We start from the raw sequence: 12378 nt of genomic DNA, 5'->3' as shown, positions 1-12378 counted from the left end.
GGTTTAGAGAACTGGGAGGCAGTAGAGATTGTGGAGAGGGCCCCAGGAAAGGAGATCGGGGTAAAGCATGGAGGAAGCGCCAGGCCTGTTGGGGAGCTGAGCCCAGCCCCACTCTGGCAGGGCTCAGGCACAAGAGAAGGGTTCCTGGGGTCTCAACAGTGGCCTAGGACAGCCCCATATAGGTCCCTGAGGCCCCACGGTGATGGGCCACTGAAGAGGTCCCCACCGTCCAAGAAGGCAAGGAGGTATGGGTGAGCAAGCCCCTGAGGTCTCAGGGCACCAAGGGCCAATAGGGCAGCGTGGATACCGGGATGGACTCGGCCTTGCCACCCGACAGCTCTGTGGGCTGAGGGAGCAGATGTGAGCGTGGTCACGTGGTCAGAGGGCAAGCGAACGTGGGAAGAAAGGAGGAGAAGGGGCTGTGAGCAGCGCAGGAGGTGGTCAGCGGCCAGGTGCGGGGCGTGGGGCGGGCTGGGATACTGGGGACGCTGGGGGGACACACTATCCCCAGACTGGACAACACGAGCGATCCCTCTTAGAGTCTGTCCCCAGCACGGGGCTGCATCGGGCTCCACGGTGTACACACAGTGTCTAGGTTTTTGCCATCCCCGCTCTGGCCTCCCCGGTGACTCAGCTGCCCCCTCGTTGAGCCTGTGAGCCATCCAAGGGCAGGGACAGGGCCGTCATCATTGGCCTGATGGCTGGCACACAGGAAGTACTCTGAACCCTTGCAGTCTGGACCGACTTCTTAGGTTTCTCCTCTCCAGCTTTCACCTGCTAGTGGAATAAATAACTCATATGAGCAGTTCAGCCACAGTCAGGCCCCAGGTCCACACCCCCTTGGGAGGGGAAAGTAAGGGCTTTCTAGTTTCTAGCGAGTCCGGGGGATCCCCCTCCCATTGCCACTACCCCACTGCTTCTCCAGCACACAGCCTCCCTCTTCTCCGCTCCCCAGGTCTGGGGGATGCTGTTGGAAGCACCCTACTAGTGTGAGCCCGCTTATGGCTCGCCCCATTCCTCCCACTGCTGGGTGGGCTCTGTTTGGCCCAGGAAGTGCCCTCTGCCCTCCCCGGAGCACGTGGCCTCGCGATTTTCCTTGAACACAGCACTTTGTGACTTTGACGTAAACTTCAAACACGGCCCCATTTCCTATCTGCGCATCAAGGAAATAGGCCGAGTTTCACAGAAAGGCGCTTCCAGGAGCACACCAGGCCTTCCGGGCCCGTCCCTGCCCAGCTTGGGCGTGCTGACCTTCTGGGGCATCTCGGTGAGTGGCTGTCCTCTGGCCGCCTGCGTCCAGCATGGCCACCGACTGCAGGGTCTCCCGGGGCAGCTGGCAGAGGGGGACTCAGGTTCCGCCCCCACCCCCAACCTGAGTGAGAAACCCTAGTGGGATATGACCTCTTTACACCTGGCAGGGGTGTATGAGGGGGTGGTTAGCTGGTGGGGGCCCGGGCTGGGGGTTCGGGCTGCAGAGAAGCCCAAAGTGGTTTCTCGGACCCCGGTTCTTCATCTAGAACCAGTTGTCTGGTGGCTTTGGGACCTGAGGCCTTGTAGGTGGCCCGGGCCTTGGCGTCCATCGGCACGTCCCCAGGTAAGTCATTCTGGATGAAGCAGCACTTAGCCGCCAGCTCTAGGGGTGGCCTGGGTCTGGTTGAGAAAGGAGGAGGAGAGTCAGGAGGAACTGGGGTACCAGGAAGGCTGAGGGGCTCTCGTGGGTGGTGTCCCACAGGAGAAGGAAGCAGACGTGGTCTGTGACCCTCCTGAGGCAAAGAGGTCTCTCTCCAGAGCACCAGCTGAGTGGCAGTGGACATGTGTATCCAGGGGCCCCACAGACGCTGGTTCGGTCCCTAGCCGCCTGCAGGGCCCCATCAGTGAGACAACCTTAGTTCCAGGAAGCAGAGAAATGTCCAGAGAAAGCAAACATGTGCTCTGTGCCCCAGGCTCAGGAATATGAGGGAGCATCAACAGGGCTGTAAACTGGACCATCCAGATGCCGGATGGTTTCCGTGAGGGCGTCCAGGGCAGGCTCCAACCATTGGTAGGGAGCTCAGGTTAAAGGGGAGACAGAGGTGAAGGAGTAAACAGCTTGAATCCTGCTCAGCTGCTGTGTGTCCGGGCAAATTGCCTGGCCTTTCTGACCCTCAGTTCGCCCATCTTTTAAATGCAGAAGCAAATTATGGCGCCCAGTATGTGCTTGGCTCTTTGGCTCCTGACTGTTGGGTGAGAGGTTGGGAAAGCTGTCCCAGGCAGGGAAGGTTCTTGGCAGGAAGGAACAGGGGTTCGTGTGGCGAGCAGCTCAAGATGAGCTTTGTTCCTTTTTTTCTTTTTTAATATTTGTTTATTTACTTGGCTGCCTCAGGTGTTAGTTGCAGCTGGCCCTCGAGATTGCGTTGCTTTATGTGGGATCTTTCATTGCCGCGCACAGACTCTAGCTGTGGCTCTCGGGCTCTAGAGCAAGCAGGCTCAGTAGTGGCAGCGTGAGGGCTTAGTTGCCGCTCAGCATGTGGGGGTCTTAGTTCCCAGACCAGGGATTGAACCTGGGTCTGCTGCGTTGCAAGGCGAATTCTTAACCACTGGACCAGCAGGAAAGCCCCTGAACGTACTGTTGTCTCAGCCAGGGCAGCCAGTACATGGTAGGTGCTTAATAAAGCTTTGCTGAGAGATTAGGGCCTGTGTCCTGTGACAGTCCTTGGGTGTCACCCGCGGGGGCTCTTCTCCTGCCCGTGCTTTTTCCTGCCGCCGCCTGGCCTGCAGCCTTGCCAGGGGGCCCGGGCAGGGATGCTGGGCAGGCAGGGGGCCCAGGCAGACAGTGTTTTGTGTGCACTCTGGAGCCAGGAGGCCGATTCAGGGCCCGACTCTGCCACCTGTACTGTGCGTGTGCCGTGCGACCTTCGGCTAGTTCCTTCTTCTCTGTCCCTCCTTCATGTCCCAAACCCACGAATTCTCCACACACACAGTGTTCTAGTCAGGATTAGGAGACTGAATTGCTCTCGAGTGCCTGGCATGCTGGAGGCGCTCTATACGCATAATGTTAAAGGCTTTATTCTTATCACTAGCTCAGGGTGGTCTCATGGCTACTGGCATCTAGTAAGACAGAGGCCAGGGATACTGCTGAACACCCTGCAATGCATGGATAGCGTGAGATCTCACAGTCAGGCTCTGTTGTCCAGACTCGTCCCACCTTTCCCATCCCCTAAGCCTTTTCCTCTCCCCCTTTTACAGTCACAGAGCCTGACACCTGGAGAAGGCTAGCTCCTTGCTCAGGTTACACAGCCCTTAGAGCCCCAGCAGCAGAGGTTGGAGTTGGTGGGGAGTGGTGGTGGTGGGGAGCTGGTCTTGGGGCATTATTCAGTCAGTCAACAGACAGAGTCTGTTTGAGGTCTGAGGACCTGCCTCCGACCCCGCAGCAGCCCAGCACTCTGCACCCTGACAGTCATAGGCAGCTCAGAGTGCAGCAATACCTGGGCCAGGCAGGCGTGGGAGCCCTGAGAACCCAGCTCAGAGCGATAGATGCCACTTTCTTTATGGCCATGCACCACAGTGGCTAGTACTGGCTGCTGGGTCAGAGAGACCTGGGCTCAAATCCTGACTGCCACTCTTAGGCCACATGGCTCTGAACATGACCTTACCCTCCCCAAGCCTCAGACTTTTTATCTGAGGAATGGGGATAACAGTGAAGATTAGATTAAAGAGATCATGCTCAGAAGAGGTGTCATAAAGTCTCCAGCACACAGGATATTGTTATTGTTGCTGATTTGACAAATCTTCATTGGGAGGCAGTGGGAGCCACAGTGAAAACAAGACAGTGTAGGCTCTGCCTGGGGGAGCTCACGCTGGTCAGAGACTGTGGGGCAAACGGAGACACTGATCACACATGGCCATCAGGGCTGTGATGTGGGAGGATGGGGCCCTGGGAGAACAGAGTAGGTGACTCAGCTGGGGAAGGAAAAGGGGAGTCATGGAACACCTCCGCGTGGAAGGGACTGCTGAGGGGACCTGAGGCTCGTGGCTAGCAGAAACGTGGGTGGCTTCCCAGGTGATGCAGTGGTAAAGAATTCACTTGCCAGTGCAGGAGACCCAAGAGATGTGGGTTTGATCCCTGGGTTGGGAAGATACCCGGAAGGAGGAAATGGCAGCCCGCTCCAGCATTCTTGCCTGGAGAATCCCATGGACAGAGGAGCCTGGCAGGTTACAGTCCATGGAGTCACCAAGAGTCGGACATGACTTAGTGACTGGGCATGCAAGCTGTTCCAGGCAGAGGGAACAGCCTGTGCAAAGTCTGCTCCAGTGGGTCCTCTCCTCTTCCACCCTCTGTTAGTGAAGGACGCCTCTAGATCCGCCATTCCCTCTTCTCTCCTAGGGAAGCCCCCATCACCTCTCTTCCCTCATCAGACTGCCATGTTCCAAGACCCTGCAGAGGTGTCCCCGCCCACCACAGCAGGCTACATACCCTCTCAGGTGCCTGGTATCAGAGGGTAGCCTCTGCCCACCAGCAAAGTTTATTGGGCGCCTGCTCTGTGTCTCGTTGGTAGAGGCAGGAGAACAAGACAGTCTCCACTCTCCTCAGCCTTACATGCTAGCAGGGGACAAAGGTCTTGTGTCAACAAGTTGATAGAACACAATTTCAATGGTGAAGAACAGTAACACTGGGTCAGTGGTAGGGGGAGGTGATTTTAGAGAGGCCAGGGAGGGCCTCTTGGAGGCTGAGACCCGGATGAAGTGACAGATGTTAAGGGAATGGTGTTCAGGCAGAGGGAACAGCCAGTGCAAAGGCTCTGAGGTTGGACCAGGCCCAATTTGTTCCAGTTTTCTCAACAAGTAACATAAGGAAGCTGGTGTGGCTGGTGGGGAGTGAGTGAGGACAAGAAGCTGGCAGGGCAGATTGTGCACGGCCTCAGGGGCTGCTGTAAGGACCGGGGCTTTAAGCCTGAGTGAGGTGGGCGTCCTGGAGGGCTGCAAGCAGAAAAGGAGGTGATAGGACGAGAGTGGGCTGGGCCCGTGCTCAGTGCTGGGCAAGCCTTACCTCATGGGATCCTCACAGCCCCCCAGCACTGGGCACCTTCTCTGGCCCTGTCTTCCAGGTGGGTCTTGGCGAGTGTACTTCCCCATCCAGATGCACACTGCGGCTACCCATAGATCTGTGATCCCATGATCAGATTGCATGCCGTGGTGTCAGAAAAAGAGAGAAGGAGCCTGTCGCCATCCACGGCACAGTGCTCACTACTGTCCTGGTGACTCAGGATGGAACAAAGTTGGTGTTTTGTTAGTTGACAAATGTCTGTGCTGCCTCTGTTCTTGGCCTGTGGACTGGGAGCAGGAAATGTGGCTTCAGGGGGGACTTGGCATCTTGGGCAGAGGACTGGGGTCTGTGAGAGGGGGCCTGGGCAGCTGGGACTGTGCCTCCATTCCAGCAGCGTCGTGGGTGGGAATGCTGTTGATGCCGGGCTGCGGGTGGCGCACAGGGCCTCCAGACCTGACTGCTGCCCCTGCCCCCTGCCTCCTGCCAAATCCAGTTGGATCATCTCATTCTGTCGGCAGCCCGATGCCCTCAGTCTCCCCTCTGGTGTCTCAAGGTAAACATTTAACTGGAGCTTGGGACGCTCAAGGCCTGTTCTATGCAACAGCAGTGCTTCCAGGCTCTGCTACCTAGTGTGGGGACTGTTGTTGTTGTTCCGTCTCTAAGTCACAGCTGACTCTTTGCAGCCCCGCGGACTACAACCCGCCAGGCTTCCCTGTCCTTTACCATCTCCTGGAGTTGGCTCAAATTCATGTCCATTGAGTCACTGATGCTGTCCAACCATCTCATCCTCTGCCGCCCTCTTCTCCTTTTGCCTTCAATATTTCCTTCCCAGCATCAAGGTCTTTTCCAGTGAGTGGGCTCTTCTCATCAGGTGTGGGGATTAAACAAAGCTAAAAAGGGTCCTTCCTGGCAGGTCTTCTCAGGGCCTTTAATATGCAAATATGCCCCCCACAACTTTTCAAAATGCAGTTGGTCCCTTGACCTTTTTTCCTTTCAAATGTATTTGGACATCCTGTGCCTGGAACAGATACAGTTTAACCCTACCTTTCCCCAGAAAGGAGGCTTGAAGGGTGGAATTTCAGACAGAACTGTCTAGCCAAGGATCATAGTTTCCTCCCCTCCCCACAGGGCCTTGGCGGTGAGAGTCAGCCTGGTGGTCTCCTGATGGAGCTGCAAACTCTGGGAAGGCCAGAGGAGCATCTTTGAGCTCACAAGGAGCTCGCCAGCTCAAGGGGAGGCTGGGGGGAGTCAGCCTGGGCAGGAGCGGGGTGGGAGAGTATGGTGGGCACGTCTCCTGGGAAAGTCATGCAGTCTGCGGGGACTTGGTTCAGGACTGAAACATCTGGTCCTCTAGGAGGCTGCAGACCAGCCAGGCTCCTCTGGAGCTGCTGCGGTTACCGCTGTCTGTTATTGACAGAGACAGGGAAGTGGGGATACAACTGAGGATGCACGGGAAGGCTCTGGCCTCTGGGACACCTTGGACTCAGGTCTGAGGTGGGCCATCACAACTTCTGGCCCTGGACGGGGTCCCCAGGGCCTGCCTCTCCCCACTGCCGCCTCCGCACCAACCTGCCTCTGGCTACCCAGTCTGCACCTGTGGCCACCGCGGGGCGGAGCCTCTCAAACTGTGTTGTCGACAGTTTCCTGCCACAGCTTCCGGCCCCAGAGACCAGCTCCACTACCCCCACCCCTCCCCGCTGTCCCTGGACAAGCCTCCACTTTGCTGCCTTTTGTCAGGTTCTGATCCCCTTGAGGAGCAGGGCTGTGAGCCCGCCAGGCGGGGCTGGCTGGATTGGGGGAGCAGAGAGGAGTGGGGAGGGGGTACCCAGTGGAGGGCACTGCATGGATTCAAGTGGGGAAGTGAATTTGAAGAAAGACTGATAGCACAGCCTGACTGGAGCAAAGGAAGGGCCAAGGAATTCAGTTGTTAATAGATTCAGTGATGTCGGCAGGAGGGAGCCACAGTAGGTCCTTTTTACTTTTTAAAAGGTTTTTCTTTCTTTTTTTTTGACGTGGGTCATTTTTAAAGTCTTTATTGAATTTGTTACAACATTGCTTCTGTTTTGTGTTTTGGGTTTTTGGTCCCCGAGGGATGTGGGATCTTAACTCCTTCCACTAGGGACTGAACCCACACCCCCTGCATCAGAAGGTGAAGTCCTAACCACTGGACCACCAGGGAAGTCCCACACAGTAGCTTCTTGAGCCAGGGAGGCCCTGGGGGAGAACTACCTCAAAGCAACTTGCAGACCCCAGAGCTTCAGCTCATGTGGGAAACAGACTGTGGGGTTCAGCCAACCACAGGCACTATGTGAGTTAGATCTGGATCTCGGGTTTTATTAATAGAAAACAGCTGGTGGAGATCAAAGGCGGTGATAGCAGCAGAGAGAGACCACAGGGGAAGAGATCTGGACCAGACAGGTGGGAGCAGCTGCGTGGGTAGGCAGACAGAATGGCCTGAGTTGGGAACAGAGGATGGGGAAGGAGAGAGAACAGGAACCATCAGAGAGGAAGGAGGCAAGCTGGGGGGTTGGTGAAGGACTCAAGAGAGCCGCGATGCTCAAGCAGGAGTGGGGGCAGTCACAATGTCCATCGCTCAGGGGACCCAGCCTCAAAGAGGGTGCCTGGTGCCCATCAGGTAGTGATATCTTGGCAGCTGGAGGGCAGCCAGGTGGAGGTGGGGGGAGCAGATAATGACAGGAGTGTAGAAAGCCTGCTCTTTCCCTTTCTAATTAATATTTTAGTGCCTGCTATATCTATATGTGGGCTTCCCAGGTGGCACAGTGGTTACGGAATCCGCCTGCCAATGCAGGAGATGTGTAGATGCAGGTTCAGTTCCTGGGTCTGGAGGATCTCCTGGAGGAAGAAAGGGCAGCCCACTCCAGGATTCTTGCCTGGAGAACCCCATGGACAGAGGAGCTTGGCAGACTACCGTCCATGGGGTCACAAAGTGTTGGCGACGACTGAGCACACACACGCACATCATGTTTATAGTTTCCTGCTCCCTTTCCTCTGTTTACATTAAAAAAATAAAGTATCATTTACATACAGTAAAATTTACCCCTTTTAGTGAAAAACTGTAAGATTTGACAAAGGCATACAGCTGAGAAACTATCTTAAGATACAGGCTATTCTTCTGAATTCCCTCTTACCCCTTTGTAAGCAGTCCTTATCCCGACACCCCCACTTCCCAGCAGGTCTGCAGCCTTGGCAGCCTCCACCTGTTCTGCAGTTCTGAATGGAATCAGATGGTTTGTAGCCTCTTGAGTCTGGCCCCTTGTTCTCAGCATGATGCTTTTCAGGTTCATTCATGTGTGTGTATCACCATGTCCTTCCATTTCATGATAGAGTAGGATCCCACGTGGGATGTACTCCCACTTTCTTCACCTGCTGGAAAACGTTGATCTTCCCAAGCCAGGGATCGAACCTGGGTCTCCCTTACTGCAGGCAGAATCTCTACCATCTGAGCCCCCAGGGAAGCCTTTGAGTTCTTCCTACATGTTGGCAATCGTGAACAGAGCTGCTGTTAACATCCTGTGCAGGTTTTTTTTTTTTTTTTAAGGAATATAAAACTATTTATTGACCACTGTTCACCAGTATTTACAATAAAGTAAACAATATACAGTTGAATAACATTCTGATTACTACAAAGTTATTGTTTTTCTTGGCTTATGCTGAACTAGTAACCCAAAATACTGAGAAAATTGAGCCTTCATGTAAGGAATGGATTGGAGTCGAGTCTGAAAAAACATGCAGGTCAAGCATAGATTAGAAAAGTTTGTTCACTCATTTATTCCTGTAGATTGTAAATTGCCAATATTTATCTGATTAGGTTTCCATGAACAAATCTGAGACATCCCATGTATCACAACCTTTCCTAAATATAGCACAAAGACTTCAATTTCTTGTAAAACAATGGTTCACCAAAAAGAACCATCAAGTGTCTGTTTAACTAAGTTTTGCTTTGCTATATTAAAACATACCAGAATTTTTCTACTTTTTTATTTGGTTGGGAAGGTTGTTGATGGTGATAAAAATTTTCCTTCCAGGGTTTCTGCATATAAAACTACATTTATATGCAGATATGGATGCAGATTCTGATAGGGATGCTTTAAAAAATTACCCAATTTAAACTGCTTAATTTGTCTAATTAACTACAAAATTATTTAATTTGAAAGGTTCAGACTTAAATTTTCAATCTAAGTTGAAGTTATTTCTTATATTGCTCAAAATGATGTAATTCCAGAACATGGGCTTATCCATCGTTATGAAAGGCTGTTGTTTAAGTATATTTACCAAAACAAAAACCACAACAAAAAATTAACTCCCAACCATTTACATGTGTCTTTTATGTATACACATACAAAAAACTTAGAATGGTCCTCAAGCATATATGAGTTAAATGCTAAATTCTGACTGAGTAATGACTATGGAGATTTCCTCGAACATTTAGAAAAACTGTTCTCTAATGCTGAGGAAATAATATACCATGGTATCAAATTCTTTCCTACTGAAGGAAGCAACTACAGAAAGCTTTTATTTGTTCAAAGTAACCAGTGCTACAGATGGAAAAAAAAAACAAAACCCAATGTAACTTCCCCAATATTACTTCAAAACAAACATATCAAACCTGATTTTCATTAGAGAATGTAGTTATTTCTTCACACTAATAAATCAAAAAACCAAGACCCACATTTTATATATATATATAAATATATATAAAAGGCAATGCAAACAATTATTGAGCTTCATCTTCTGGACAAGAATGCCAAGTTAGTCTCTCTTCATAAAAAGCAATTACAATTTGAGGACACTTCATATTTGCCTCTTTTGCCAGTACCAAGTCTGCCTCATCGGAATCTTTCCATTTCATGAGGAACATTAATTCTCCACTGCTGTCTGTGGCACCAATTATTCGTTCTGGATCAAGACCTCTGGCAAAACCTCTCGGTTTATCAGCAGCATCTCTTTTCTTCTTTGATTTGCTATCATCAGATTCACTGTCAGACAAAGATTTTCTTTTTGTTCCATCTTTTTCTTTACCAGCTTTTTGAGAATTAAGAAATGCTTCAAGTAACTCTGGACAATCTAAATTTTCTTCAGGTTCCCAAGTATTGTCTGCATCTGTAAATCCCTTCCACTTCAGGAAATACTCCACCTTCCCATTCACTACACGGCAGTCCAGTACTTTTTCTACTACAAATTCTTCAGGTTCTGCCTCTTCAACTTTTTTACTCTTTCCATTTTGTTTCTTTCCCATTTTTTGCAATGTAGTTTTACTGGAGGCCATTTTTTATTGCAGACTTGAAGAGCTATTATTCACCGCCTCTGAGCTGCTCCGGGTCCCGGGTCTGCCCCTGTGCAGGTTTTTGTGTGAACCTAAGTTTCCATTTTTCTAGGATGAATACCTAGAAGCCATCCTGACTCTATTTTTTTTTTTCAAACTTTAACATTTTTATTTTGTATTGTGGTGTAGCCGATTAACAATGTTGTGGTAGTTTCAGGTGAACATTGAAGGGACTCAGCCATACATATACATGTATCCATTCTCCCCCAAATGCCCCTCCCATCCAGGCTGCCACCTGATATCGGGTAGAGTTCCATGTCCTATAAAGCTCCACGTCCTTGTTGGTTATTAATTTTGAACTGATGCTTTTTATTTTATTTTAAAATTTTTATTTATTTATTTGGCTGTGCCAGGTCTTAGTTGCTGCAGGATCTTTAGTTGAGGCATGTGGGATATAATACCTCGACCAGGGATCAAACTCGCCACCCTCTCCCCCTCAACCCTGCATTGGGAGCTCGGAATCTTAGCCACTGGACCACCAGGGAAGTCTTCCAATCCTTTAAACACTCTTAAGGGATGATGGGGGCTTTCCTGGTGGCTCAGTGGTAAAGAATCCTCCTGCCATTGCAGGAGACATGGGTTTGATCCCTGGGTTGGGAAGATCCCCTGGAGAAGGAAATGGTCATCCTCTCCAGTATTCTTGCCTGGAGAATTCCATGGACAGAGGAGCCTGGCAGGCTACAGGCCATGGGGTCAAAAAGAGTCGGACACGACTTAGCAACTCAACAAAAACAGTAAATGGGATGGTGACTGCCTCTCCTGGTCCCCAGTTAATCACCTGCCTGTAACTATTGGGACATCCAGGACCTGCCCCGCGACTCTGGCCCTCCCAACCCCAGTGCCGGAAGCCTTCTGGTTCGAATGCTGGATCTGGCCCCTCCTCTGGCTGCCCCGATTCAGGCCTCGGATGATTCACGCTCAGTCCCAGCGCCGTCTCTGCGTGTTCCTGAACACCAGGGAAAGGCAGCCTTTCTCAATCCACAAAAGCTTTCTTCCCACCCCTGCTCATAATTGCTGAACTAAGAAGGGTGCTCAAGGACCCTTCCTTGAATGCAAAACTATGCCCGGGTGGCCTTAACTGGACCCATCTTAGTAGAGAAACGACCAGAAACTGTTATGGGCATACTTTTTCAACATTATATAAAAACTTACAAACATACAGAAAATGAGAACAATTCATTGTACAAATTATCTACCTCTTAGATTCTACAGTGGAATTTTGCTATATTTGCTTCATCACATCCACTAGATCCTCATTAGTATTGGATTCTGTATCTGCCAACTTGCCTGCTTGCTGAAGTTTATTTGTAACCTCCAAGCTCATGCTCGCTGCACTTTCACGGTTGGAAGGCATGTGCAAAGCGGTGTGAGATTTGTCAACCCACATGCTGGTTCCTGCTGAGGCCGAACAAGGCAATGCTTTGCCTTCTTGTTTCAGCTCATATTGTAAACAAGTCTCTTTCTCACAGTCTATTTGGTACCACATTTTGTGCTATTTGTCCGTAATTTCACTGTGTAAATGGTCCCCAAGGGCAGCACAGAGGCGGTATTTAGTGTCCCTAAGTGCAGGAAGGCTGAGCTATGCCTCCCAGAAAAAGTACGTGTTGAATAAGCTTATAGTTATAGGGCTGTTGGCCAAGAGTTCAATGCTAATGAGTCAATATAATTATGTAAGGTGTCTTTAAACAGAAGTAAATAAAACAAGGTTATATACTGATCTGTTGATGAAAATTTTGTGATCAGAGACGTAAAGGAACTTAACCCTGAATTTCTTCTAGAAGCAATGGCTTAGTACTTCCTCATTCAATACCTTATAGAAATATTGCAGAGAGCAAGACTTAACTATATCAATCTACTTATCCATACATCAACTTTAGTTTTTGGATGCCTTCCTTTCAAAATAAATTACAGTCATCACTACCCATCACACCTAAATATTTCTGCACACAGATCATTGACTGGGGTTCAATATTTTATGGTGCCTTTAAAAAATATATTTAAAAATTTATTT

The 12378-nt window shown here is 50.4% G+C and overlaps 2 protein-coding genes across 4 annotated transcripts in view; one reads left to right on the top strand and one right to left on the bottom strand.

The window, feature by feature from the left end:
• The first annotated feature begins 977 nt into the window (after positions 1 to 977).
• Positions 978 to 12378, top strand: part of LOC133065181 (tyrosine-protein kinase ZAP-70) — a 28866-nt gene continuing 17465 nt past the window's right edge. The window contains exon 1 of one of the 3 annotated variants that reach the window (XM_061155972.1): positions 978 to 1267. The gene's annotated coding sequence lies outside the window, so the exon portion shown is untranslated. Of the gene's footprint in view, positions 1268 to 1447; positions 1595 to 12378 lie in introns of those variants that run through there. The other 2 variants (XM_061155970.1, XM_061155971.1) reach the window with 2 other exon arrangements.
• Positions 9506 to 10325, bottom strand: LOC133065183 (chromobox protein homolog 3-like). Its single transcript, XM_061155974.1, has one exon. It carries the CDS (start codon positions 10308 to 10310, stop codon positions 9759 to 9761), a length of 552 nt encoding a protein of 183 aa, XP_061011957.1. The 5' UTR covers positions 10311 to 10325; the 3' UTR covers positions 9506 to 9758.

The sequence above is a fragment of the Dama dama genome, chromosome 11 (genome assembly GCF_033118175.1).
Source record: "Dama dama isolate Ldn47 chromosome 11, ASM3311817v1, whole genome shotgun sequence".
Taxonomy (NCBI): Eukaryota; Metazoa; Chordata; class Mammalia; order Artiodactyla; family Cervidae; genus Dama; species Dama dama.
This window is presented reverse-complemented; position numbering and strand designations above follow the sequence as displayed.

Bases quoted from the DNA above. Each gene is read 5' to 3' on its own strand.
- LOC133065183 (XM_061155974.1), bottom strand. From the start codon at position 10,310: ATGGCCTCCAGTAAAACTACATTGCAAAAAATGGGAAAGAAACAAAAT.